General features: G+C 47.0%; 1 protein-coding gene across 4 annotated transcripts in view; it reads right to left on the reverse strand.

The window, feature by feature from the left end:
* The window catches only part of STARD8 (StAR related lipid transfer domain containing 8), a 565,518-nt gene that overhangs the window by 118,607 nt on the left and 433,743 nt on the right, over positions 1–13,168 (reverse strand). Inside the window, exon 1 of one of the 4 annotated variants that reach the window (XM_086918344.1) lies at positions 11,395–12,040. The exons of the other annotated variants lie outside the window; for them this stretch is intronic. Coding sequence (XP_086774470.1) covers positions 11,395–11,428 — 34 coding nt within the window. The 5' untranslated portion in view covers positions 11,429–12,040. Of the gene's footprint in view, positions 1–11,394; positions 12,041–13,168 lie in introns of those variants that run through there. 4 annotated transcript variants of the gene reach the window in all.

The following is a 13,168-nucleotide window of genomic DNA, read 5'->3' on the forward strand; positions in this document are numbered from 1 at the left end:
GTCAACATAGCTCTGACTATGGCTTGCTGTCACTATGATATAAAACCACCACGGATGTAAAATATTTTAGCCTGAAAAGACGAAAGGTGCACGATTCACCCAAATGTACCAAGGGAGGAGGGGAGCTCTATCGATCCAGGATTATGTTAACTGATTTTAAAATATTTTTGTCGAAGATATTTTACCCTTAATAGCAAAAGCACGACAGATCTTAAGGTGAGCTTTATAAATCGTTGAAAAATTATTGATACTCATTTTATTGACTCTGGGAGGATGAAAGGTCGGTACGACTATTCCATGGTTCTGGCCTGTGACCTGCTTCTTACATAGAGATCTCCCAGAGACTGCTGAACCCACTGAGCTATCGTCCCAGCTGGCATGGGCCTGTAATTCACAGCAGGACATGGGTCGAATCACAGAAGAGCTGTATGCCCACACACAGTGCCACCTGCCCCAGCCCCAACTAGAGAGTAAGAGAGGGGCTCGTGTTCACTTGCACTGCAGGAAGGTAAGTTTGGGAGCGAAAAAATAAAACGGAACAGTAAGGAGTTGAAAATGTAAATATATGCATTTTTTAAGAGAGAAAGAAAGTAGAAATGTAAGAAGTTTTCAATAAAGAAAGTCAAATATAATCGAATCCGAGCAAGGAGAAAATAGAAACATAACGAGATCTGATTTTAATACAGACAGTGTGGCTAAGGGCTAGAGCTCAACATTGTGTGATATTTGGCGTATCACTTAATTGCGTGCCTAAAAACGTGTGTACGGCCTGGCTCTCAAAACGGATGGCCGGTTCTCGTGTAAAGCGCTCGGACGCTCTTGGGCCAAGTTGGCGCTATATCAAAAAGCTGCACAATAGGATGAAGAAAGACATTAGGCACATAAGGAGATTACAGCTAAAGGGAATTCGCAGAGTAGAAACCCGATTGTTCAGTCACAGAAAGAATAAATGCAAGGAATTTAAGAGATATGTGGTGGAAGGGATTTTAGGGAAAAGCCTGCTCAAACATGAATGTATTTTATTCTGATGTTCTTAAATATTCTTTCAGTTCTGTAAAAAAAAATTATGAAATACAAATGATGGGCTGGTTGAAAACACATACCACGCAGTTACAATTTAAAAAAAAGCAATCCATGAGTTAATGTTTACTTGATGTCTCTTCTGGCAGGCACGTACAGAGGCTTAGAAGCAATATGAGGCGAGCAGGCAACATTGGAGGGGGAGGGGTGTGGCTTTTAGACAGTCATTCAACCATGCAGTGCAGAGGCGTACAGAAACACGGAATGCTGAATAAATCTTACATCACCCCCAGTCAAGAGATCTGGGTTAAATCCATCTCTTTTGCTCACCATGCCACCCCAGTTTGGACCCAGCCATATGCAAATCAGTCTTGACCCTGTGCCTCATGGGAATAGTCCAGACCGAACTGTCACGCCAGGTCCTCCCTGGACCGGAAACAAGCAGCCTGGGACCGGTTTCTGCATTTGTCTCCCTCTGAGTGGGACAGGTATGCTCAGACGTGGGTCCCCTGCTCTCCATGCCACTGGAATCAAGCTATCCTGGTTTATGAGGGCTGAAAGCCCGAAACCGGTCCTAGGATGCTTGTTTCCAGTTCAGCAAGGGCCTGGCCTGGCAGTTCGGGCTGGACTGTTCCCATTGGGCGCAGGGTCAAGACTGATTTGAATATGGCTATGTCTAAACTGGGATGGTGTGGAGTGCAAAAAAACGATGGATTTAGGCCCAGATCTCTGTACTGGGGTGAATGTATGACATTGTTCTGCATTCTGTCCATCAATTGTTCTTTTTGCAATTGTCACTCCGAGTGGGATGAGTGTGTGCTAAACTGGTCCTAGGATGCTTGTTTCCAGTCCAGGGAGGACCTAGCCTGCCAGTTCGGGCAGGGCAAGACTGATTTACATAGGGCTGGGTCCGAACTGGAATGGCACAGTGAGCAAAAAAACGATGGATTTAGGTCCAGATCTCTGCACTGGGGTGAATGTATGACATTGTTCGGCATTCTATCCATCAATTGTTCTTTTTGCATGCAGTCAGAAGCAGGCACAATAATAGACTGAGGCGGAACAGAACAGACACACATGTAGAAGCAAGAGCCATTCAGTAGTCAGAAGGAGGCATGAAGGAAGACAGACATTCAGATCCCCGCACAGCCATGCAGTCATAAGCAGGCACAGAGACTGATGCCGAACAGAGCAGGCACACAGGTAGATGCAGCCAGGCGCCATTAGGTAGCCAGAAGCAGGCATGAAGGAAGTCAGGTCAAGCATGGGAGAAGTGGCAGGTGAATCACAGGTACAGGCCGCTGTAGGCTGACAGATGCAGGCACTCAGCCAGTCACAGACACGTGCGCCTCCGTGAAGGCCTGGGAGCAGTCAGTCGAGGGGCTTCTGGCAGTCTGATGCAGGCAGGCAGACACAGACCCTGGAACAGACGCCAGCTGTGAACACCCTGCCGCAGCCGGCGTGAGGTAACCACGTATTTTCTAGGAATGCCCCAGAAATGTTGTAATTACGTCTGGTCTGTGGGTCCCCTCCGGTCAGCAGAAGGCAGGCAGGATGGGGTCCGGTTTCACGAGGCAGGCCCCTCCCCCAGGGCGTGCGCCCCGAGGGAGTCCAGCGTTCACTTCCTGCAGGAAACAGTGACACCTTGAACCCCGTCCCCAGCCCGGGGCAACAGCTCCCCGTCGGTAACGGGTTTAGCCTCCCACCCCTTCGCCACAAATGTCCACTTCTGGGGCGACTAATTCCGATTTCGTCTTAGGAAGCGAGATATAGCGTTCTACGTTTTAATAGTGGGGCATTAGAGCGCTTCTTGAGAGAACAGCGCCTCACACATTCGGTTGCTTTAATGCACAGGGCGCTTCAAGGGTTTGCACAGAGTCACACTCACAGGATGTTGAGCTCAAGCTCAGATAGAACCCGGGCGGTCACCAGTATCAAAGAGGGCAGCTCCAGCTCCTAGAAGACTCTACTCTCATCCCCTCCTCTAATGGCCCAAGATCACACAATTTCGTCAAGTCGAGAACATGAGATTAGAACTCTGTTTCAAAAACGTACATCTACCAAACGGGGCGCTACATCGCACGTTCAGTATTGGAGCGTGCGTTTTACTCTTGCCAGTGCTTAATTTGAGCTGGTGTCTGCAAACAGTAATGTGTACGAAAGAAGGAATGGATGGAGTAGTAACAGGACACAAACCCCAAGCAAAACAGTGGCGGGCTAATTATTATATGTAATCCACTAATAATGAGACAGGAAGTGACGTCACAGGAAGAAGTGCCATGTCCTTAAAATAATCCGTATTTAAGAGGTTATTGGCTTACTTTACAGTAACAACAACTTAATCACAAATAAATAGAAAAATGACATTTTTGGTTTTACTTTTTTTTCTTTATAAATCACTATTTTTTCACAAATCAAAGGTGCAACTGAGGTTTTAAATGGGGGAAGTGATAATATTTTTTAGGCAGATATGTGGAGCTCGTAAATGTATTTTCTTTAGAACTGCTGTGGCGACTAAACAAAATGTGCTAGGTGCATTTTTAAAACATTTAAACATGTTGATTTGTATGCTGCTGTTGTTCTTAAAACGAACTGGAAAGCACAGAAGTGCTACATATTTGTAGTTGGTTATGCAAAACCATCTCTTCGCCTCGGGGAAAGGGGATCGGAGTCCTCTTTCTAAAAATAGTGGCGGGGAGGGTGGGGGGGGGGGGGGGGGGGGTTCCGTCCATCCGCGTCCACCCGGTCTCGTCTCGAGCCCGACTACTAAGGAGGCAGCAGCCGGACCCACCTTTAGGCGCGGAGACATCCGCTCAACGGAGAAGACAATAGCTCCCACCGAGGAAGAGGAAGGGGGAGGAAGGGCATGGCCTGTGCACATAACCTGCACTTTGTACTCGTAATGCACCGGGAACAGCCCCACCCACCCACCTCCCCGGAGGTCTTATGCACAGGGTCGTCCTATCTGCAATCGGTGCTTTCAATGGAAATGTACGAGCGCTGGTGCTCGCTGCCCAGAGGACCCGTTTACTTCTGAAAAGTGCAGGTGCTCGCTCATTAAATGTACTGGAGCACTGCTGAGAAGTGCAGGTACTCACTATTCACAGTACCCGTTTGCTTCTGTAAAGTGCAGGTGCCCTCCCATTAAATGTACGGAGCAGTGCTGAGAAGTGCAGGTACCCACTGTTCAAAGTACCTGTTTGCTTCTGTAATGTGCAGGTGCTCTCCCATTAAATGTACGGAGCAGTGCTGAGAACTTAGTGCAGGTACTCACTATTCACAGTACCTGTTTGCTTCTGAAAAGTGCAGGTGCTCTCCCATTAAATGTACGGAGCACTGCTGAGAAGTGCAGGTACTCACTATTCACAGTACCCGTTTGCTTCTGTAAAGTGCAGGTGCTCTCCCATTAAATGTACGGAGTAATGCTGAGAAGTGCAGGTACTCACTATTTACAGTACATGTTTACTCCTGAGAAGTGTGCAGATAGTCTCCCATTAAATGTATTGCTGCAGTGCTGAGAAGTGCAGGTACTCTCTATTTCAAATGGAAGAAGTGCAGGTAATCAGTACCGGACAGTACCTGCCCTTTTAAAGCACTGGCTGGTGCTCTCCCATTAAATGTACTGGAGTAATGCTGAGAAGTGCAGGTACTCACTATTTACAGTACCTGTTTACTCCTGAGAAGTGCAGATAGTCTCCCATTAAATGTATTGCTGCAGTGCTGAGAAGTGCAGGTACTCTCCATTTCAAATGGAAGAAGTGCAGGTAATCAGTACCGGACAGTACCTGCCCTTTTAAAGCACTGGCTGGTGCTCTCCCATTAAATGTACTGGAGTAATGCTGAGAAGTGCAGGTACTCACTATTTACAGTACCTGTTTACTCCTGAGAAGTGCAGATAGTCTCCCATTAAATGTATTGCTGCAGTGCTGAGAAGTGCAGGTACTCTCCATTTCAAATGGAAGAAGTGCAGGTAATCAGTACCGGACAGTACCTGCCCTTTTAAAGCACTGGCTGGTGCTCTCCCATTAAATGTACTGGAGTAATGCTGAGAAGTGCAGGTACTCACTATTCACAGTACCCATTTGCTTCTGTAAAGTGCAGGTGCTCTCCCATTAAATGTACTGAAGCAGTGCTGAGAAGTGCAGGAACTCTCCATTTCAAATGGAAGAAGTGTAGGTACTCAGTACCGGACAGTACCTGCCCATTTAAAGCACTGGCTGGTACTCTCTCATTAAAGTGCAGGACCTCATCATATCAAATTGAAGAAGTGCAGGTACTCAGTACCGGACAGTACCTGCCCTTTTAAAGCACTGGCTGGTGCTCTCCCATTAAATATACTGGAGTAATGCTGAGAAGTGCAGGTACTCACTATTTACAGTACCTGTTTACTCCTGAGAAGTGCAGATAGTCTCCCATTAAATGTATTGCTGCAGTGCTGAGAAGTGCAGGTACTCTCCATTTCAAATGAAAGAAGTGCAGGTAATCAGTACCGGACAGTACCTGCCCATTTAAAGCACTGGCTGTTACTCTCTCATTAAAGTGCAGGACCTCATCATATCAAATTGAAAAAGTGCAGGTACCCAGTACCGGACAGCACCTGCCCACTTAAAGCAGGGTCTGTAATGTATAACAGACTTTATACCCAACTCTGCACGAGGCCATGATGTGTTCACAGTACAGTGCTGCCCTGGACGTCAAGCTGAATGCACTGGACAGAGGCCGTAATAACCTTTGAACTTTACCTCTTTACGACAACCCAACCATGCTGATGTGATTGCACCACTAGTAAAGATTTACCAAACCCAATGCATCCCAACCGGTACTTATGGCGCTGAGGTTTGGGGTTATACAAACTGTATCCATATCCAGACCGAAGAAAACAGGTTCTGTCGGAAGGTGCTGGGTGGGGTTATTTGTTCCCCACACTATATATGTTACAGTGAATTAAACATCCCATATATAGAGGATTTTATTAGATCTAGACCAGCACTCTTCTGGCTAAAGATATGGATTAACCCGGCTGCCTCTTTGACCCGTGATATAATCTTGGATTACTTGAAATGTGACAGGGCACATTGTATTTTTTGGTTAAAAGCTGTAAAAGAATGTTTAGATAGTGTAGGGCACGGTTATTTGTTTACTTCACCCAGTCTAATAAATCGCTCACATAAGACTATTATCCAAAGGGCCTTATATCTTTTGTATAAAGAGGAGCGGGAAAGGAAGAATTTCTCAAAGTGTACTGTTACAAAATATATGGGTTATTTCGAATCCCTAAACAGTCACCCAGGCCCTCCACAGAGATACTTGCGTTTACATCTTGGTAGATGGAACAGGAGCCTACTGTTTCGCTTTCGGGATGGGAGTATAGTAAACTTATTGAACTTCCCCCTGGGTTACAATAAACATCTGGAAAATTTAGTTTGTCCATGTAACCCAAATATGAAACAGAGTCTCATGCACTTTTTGTTTTTCTGTGATTTTTATAAATTGTTTTCCGCTCACTATTTAATGCCCTATTGTCGAAAAAATAAGTTGTCTAACTATAGAACTGCACTGAGGACCTTATTACTACTGGGCTCAGATGAAGTAACCCTCAGAGTGAGCTGTTTTCTTAAAGCTGCTGTTCGGTCACGAGCCACTTTATATATTGATGTATTATGTTCCGCACATTGCACTTTTGTTCTATGCCATCTACACTTTATACTTCACTTTGCACATTTTTTGCATTTTTTGCACAATACTGATCTGGATTTATTAACACCTTGGCTGCTGTGGTTATTTTTCCCCTGTGCTGAGAAATTCAGGATGCCATATATTCATGACGAGCTCAGCTCGTCATCAGCATCGAAGGGGCTAATGTTGTTGCTATCTTTTTTACTTGTTTTTAAATAACTTTTAAATTGTATATACTGCTGTTTTTAACAAAGAGGGACATTTATGTGTTATTGTGGAAATGATTGACTGAATTATGTTCTATGCAGGCTGTTATATCATTGTACTGTACTGTTTGAAATTGCAATCTGTATGTACTTTTATGGATGTTTTATTCCGAATAAAGATCTTTGACTTGACTTGACAGTACCTGTTTACTCCTGAGAAGTGCAGATAGTCTCCCATTAAATGTATTGCTGCAGTGCTGAGAAGTGCAGGTACTCTCTATTTCAAATGGAAGAAGTGCAGGTACTCAGTACCGGACAGTACCTGCCCTTTTAAAGCACTGGCTGGTGCTCTCCCATTAAATATACTGGAGTAATGCTGAGAAGTGCAGGTACTCACTATTTACAGTACCTGTTTACTCCTGAGAAGTGCAGATAGTCTCCCATTAAATGTATTGCTGCAGTGCTGAGAAGTGCAGGTACTCTCCATTTCAAATGAAAGAAGTGCAGGTAATCAGTACCGGACAGTACCTGCCCATTTAAAGCACTGGCTGTTACTCTCTCATTAAAGTGCAGGACCTCATCATATCAAATTGAAAAAGTGCAGGTACCCAGTACCGGACAGCACCTGCCCACTTAAAGCAGGGTCTGTAATGTATAACAGACTTCATACCCAACTCTGCACGAGGCCATGATGTGTTTACAGTACAGTGCTGCCCTGGACGTCGAGCTGAATGCACTGGACAGAGGCCGTAATAACCTTTGAACTTTGTGTGAGGTACCTTCAGGCCATTGGCTGCATCGCAGAAGGCGCAGCACACCACGGCCATAGTGCGAGTACGCATGCGCCTTGTGTGCCATCATATGTCATAACATGCCAAGGGCACAACCACAGTCCGCATCACATACAGGCAAACCACATACATCCGTGATGCGCTGGTGAGGTCATCAGTGAGCTCACAGATGAGATTTATGATGGAACGGTCGTCAGTTATGTCATTGGTGATGTCATCTATGAGGATATGGAAGTTTTTGCGTGACCACAGACTACATTGTGAGTTCAGTGCAGTTTGGCAGAAGTGCAAGCATCATGCTGCAAATCAGGTGAAGTGCTGGGGCTCAAGTGCAAACTCAGCGCCTTGGGCTCTAGTTCCAGAACAGGGAGCACTATCTACTTCTCACTGATATTTTACAAAGCAGCCACCTAGGCTCGCGCCCACGTGGAAGGCATGTGTGAAATCACAGATGTAGCAGTTGTATCAGCAGATTCTGCCACTGAACAACCAAGAAACAGACGAGTGAGCAGCATTCTACCAGAAAAGCTAGACCTGAAATCTGTCTGCTCGTGTATCCAAAGGTCAAAAAAAAAACTCCAGCTGATGGCACATATCCAACAAGGGCAGCAACACCCAAAAACCCACACTCAATGATGAGTAGATAACGAGCAGCAACACCACCCAAAAACCACCACCAACAGAACTGCAAAACAAACCCAACAACCATTGTTAACCCAAGTGAGAAACCCACCAAAGAAAGGAACATAGGCCACCAGCACAGCTGCCAATGCAAACCTAGAAATGACACAAGAACAAGTCTTGACAGAAGAACCAACAACTGCAAACCAAACAGCATCCACACATCAAACACAAACCAGTACCCACAGAGTGTTCCCCAGCACACATGTGTATGCTAACCTACCAAACATAGGAACAAAGACCACCAGCACAGCTGCCAAAGCAAACCTAGAAGCAACACAGGAACAAGTCCTGGCTAAAGAGAACCAACAACTGCAAACCAACAGCATCCACATATGAAACACAGACCAGAACCCAACAGTGATCACCAGCACAGGTGTGTATGCTAATCTACCAAACATAGGAACAAAGACCACCAGCACAGCTGCCAATGCAAACCTAGAATTGACACGAGAACAAGTCTTGACGGAAGAACCAACAACTGCAAACCAAACAGCATCCACACATCAAACACAGACCAGAACCCAACAGTGATCACCAGCACAGGTGTGACTTCTAACCCACCAAACATAGGAACAAAGACCACTAGCACAGCTGCCAATGCCAACCTAGAAGCAACACAAGAAACAGCCTTGACTGAAGAACCAACAACTGCAAACCAAACTTCACCCACATATCAAACACAGACCAGAACCAAACAGTGATCACCAGCAGAAGTGAGACTGCTAACCCACCAAAGAAAGGTACATAGACCACCAACACCACTACCAATGCAAACCTAGAAGCAACACAAGAACAAGCTTTGACTGAAGAACCAATAACTGCAAACCAAACAGCATCCACATATCAACCACAGACCAGAACCCAACAGTGATCACCAGCTCAGGTGTGACTGCTAACCCACCAAACATAGGAACCAAGACCACTAGCACAACTGCCAATGCAAACCTAGAAGCAAGACAGGAACAAGTCATGGCTGAAGAGAACCAACAACTGCAAACCAAACAGCATCCACATATCAAACACAGACCAGAACCAAACAGTGATCACCAGCACAGGTGTGACTGCTAACCCACCAAAGAAAGGAACATAGAGCACCAACACCACTACCAATGCAAACCTAGAAGCAACACGAACATCCACCTACCAAACACAGACCAGAACCAAACAGTGATCACCAGCACAGGTGTGACTGCTAACCCACCAAACATAGGAACCAAGAGCACCAGCACAGCTCCCAATGTCAACCTAGAAGCAACACGAACATCCACCTACCAAACACAGACCAGAACCAAACAGCATCCACATATCAAACACAGACCAGAACCAAACAGTGATCACCAGCACAGGTGTGACTACTAACCCACCAAACATAGGAACAAAGAGCAACAGCACAGCTGCCAATGTCAGCCTAGAAGCAACACAGGAACAAGTCCTGGCTGACGAGAACCAACAACTGCAAACCAAACAGCATCCACATATCAAACACAGACCAGAACCAAACAGTGATCACCAGCACAGGTGTGACTGCTAACCCACCAAAGAAAGGAACATAGAGCACCAACACCACTACCAATGCAAACCTAGAAGTAACACAAACATCCACCTACCAAACACAGACCAGAACCAAACAGTGATCACCAGCACAGATGTGACTGCTAACCCACCAAACATAGGAACCAAGAGCACCAGCATGGCTGCCAATGTCAACCTAGAAGCAACACGAACATCCACCTACGAAACACAGCCCTGAACCAAACAGCATCCACATATAAAACAGACCAGAATCCAACAGTAATCACCAGCACAGGTGTGACTGCTAACCCACCAAACATAGGAACAAAGACCACTACCACATCTGCCAATGTCAACCTAGAAGCAACACGAGTGCAAACCTAACAGCATCCACGTAACAAACACAGACCAGAATCAAACAGTGATCACCAGCACAGGTGTGACTGCAAATCCACCAATAACTATCGAGAGGGCCATCAATCCAGCAGTGACTTTAAAGCAAACAACAATGGCAACAAAACTAAAACAAGATAGCATGCCACAAGTTGGAGCAAACTCAGCAGCAACAAACCGAGCTGCAATAACAGAGACGCAGCTGCAACTAAAAGGCAAATAACGACTACAAACTCAACAGTGATCACAACCGGGGCCGCCATTGCAAGAGCAACCCGGATATCGCAAAAATACATAAAACCGTATGCTGTAAATTCCGTAGCGCTCATAACCACGTAAATTATTCTTCGGCCTTCGGGAATAAGGCCGTGGCACAGGAGATGTTTGCCAGGCACTCACCTTCCTATAGACTTTTGAAATAATGTCCATTTCGAGGCGGGGAACAGGTAGAAACGGGCATGTTCTTCATCTATATAACCCCAAAACTGGCGACTGCACCACAGCATAGAAGCATCCACAGGGTGGCACTTCAGAAGCCTCACCCAGGGGCAGAGGAGAGGGTGCCCTCCTCACACAAACCTCTCATTCAGTCACATTAGTAAAATATGCCCCAAATACCCCCTGCCCCAGTGCAGCTCCTGGTGACTTTCACTGGTCCACAGTGCACGGGTGAAAAGAGGATAAAACTGCCCCCTGTCCCGAGGACTCACGCTTCCATCACAGCGTCCAGGGAAAGGGGGTCTTATTCCAGAAACGTGGCGACAACCTAGTGCTTTAATTAGAGTCAATTGTAACCAAGCAGAAAGTTCCGCTTCCAGGCGCCTCACAGCGCCCAGAGGCCTCTTCTCACGGCGCAGCACTCATATCTTAATTTAAAATGCAACGTAAATCCAGTGGTTTTAAAGCCTCTTTTAATACAAGATCAGGTAAGCGCCATTTTTACGTCTTCAAGGTAAGGGGAAAGTCACCTCCAGGCGCTACAAATGTTCCCCTGCACATATGTTTATTTGCCCCGGGTCATGTGTGCACTCTCTAAACGCAGTGAATAAATGAACCGGCGCACTGATGAGTTCACAAACTGAAAACAAACACATATACAGATGTCAACTCACCATTCCGGATCTTTTTGTGCCTAAACCTGTGCATTGGAACACATGGGTGGGAGGCAGCTCCAGCGAGTGGGGTGAGTCCCCTGATGGGGGCGAGGGGCCACTCTCCCGGGCTCCGGCCCCAGGGTGGTCCGCGCGCCGATTCCAGGGAGCTCCAAATTCTGGGAGGGGGTGGTGGGGAGAGACCGGTCCCAGAAAGGGTGGGTTACCGCACAGATTCCAGGGAGGGTATGGCGTGGTGGTCGTCTCGTGGGTTCCAGGGAAGGTAGTGGTCTCAGCAACGGTTCCAAGGGGTAGAGGGGTCTCCGCACGGATCCAAAGCAGGGGAGGGTGGTCCCTCGAGCCGTCCAGGAAGGGGGAAGGTAATCCAAGTGGTCGCAGCGCGGATTCCACGGACGCAGGGTGGCCTCACCCAGAAGACCCTCAGTCCAGGACCTCTGAGCGCATAAGACCTCTTCGAGTCAGAGCGCGCGCTGCTCCTCCCAGGCTCTCATGGGTGCGCGTGAGCGGGGCGGGTCACTCACACTGCGCCCCCCACGCGTCCACCCGTCCCGCAGCATGGCCCATCGAGGGACCCCGGAGCAGTCAGTGTGTGAGAGGGGAAGGTTTCTGTGGCACAGGGCAGTAGCGCACCCAGTCCGGCCCCGGCTGCACATGCCCCCTCCAGGGCGGCTCCAGCTGCGGTGGGCTCAGGGAGGCCCCTCCCCGGGCTGAACACATGTCCCCTCCACAGCTGTGGGCTGTGGGGGAGGGGCCATAGGATCTGACTGTACACTCTGTAAGTCTGTGTGTGAGCGCGCGCTGCAGACATTCCATACCTCCCCTTGCCTCAGCGCTGGCCAAGAAGGGGAGCTAGCTCATAGACAGCTCAGAGGGTCCATGCGCCCGCTCCAGAGATCTGTGCGCACCGCACATTGGTTCTACAGGATTACAAGCTAACTTAAGTGCTTGTGTCTAATTTAAGTGCGTGTGTGCCTGAGGGGAAAAAAATGGGTGAGCGCGCGTGTGCGAAGCAACAACTTTAGGTAAAAGAGCACAGTGCTTTAGGCGCCTGCTGTAGAGGTCTGTGTGAAACGTAAACGTTACTGGCACGGACGACTTTCATGTGGGATAAAAATAATGTGGCCTTGAGTTGGGTATGAATTACGTCTAATTTTAAAGTCCCCACAAACAATATGGTCCGTGTGTCCGTTACATAAATCTTTAATCCTAGTGAGTGGAGGGTAGGGTAGTGCCAACACTCTCAGATATGGTCTTCATGGCTCCTTTCGAGTGCCCTCACTATTTACCCTAAATGTTTAGGGCCTTTGAGCGCCTTATTTAGATTTGACTGGGCGCCCCAGTGCCCGTTTTTAACGAAATACGTACACTCCCTCTCAGACAGTAAGGCCTGGATGTATCAAGCCTTTTGCGATTCGTTAAGGCCGAAATTCGCAGAATTTCGGCCTTAAGGAATCGCAAACGGACATTTAGCATCTTTTGGGATGTATCAGAAATTAGCAAAATAAGGAATCGCAAAAAATTGCGATTCCTTATTTTGCTTATGCATTTAAGGAATCGCAATTTTGCGATTCCTTAAATGGCATGTATGAAACTTTTTAAAATTGCGAATTCGGGTTAAGGAATCGCAAATTAACACCAATTTGAGGTTCGTGTTAATTTGCGAAATCCTTTTAAAAAACAAAATATGACTATTTTGAAGGTGGCATGTGACACACATACATGCCCATAGGGCATGTATGTGTGCCATATGCACACACATGTAAGTTTCAGGGGT

The sequence above is a fragment of the Lissotriton vulgaris genome, chromosome 4_1, assembly GCF_964263255.1.
Source record: "Lissotriton vulgaris chromosome 4_1, aLisVul1.2, whole genome shotgun sequence".
Taxonomy (NCBI): domain Eukaryota; kingdom Metazoa; phylum Chordata; class Amphibia; order Caudata; family Salamandridae; genus Lissotriton; species Lissotriton vulgaris.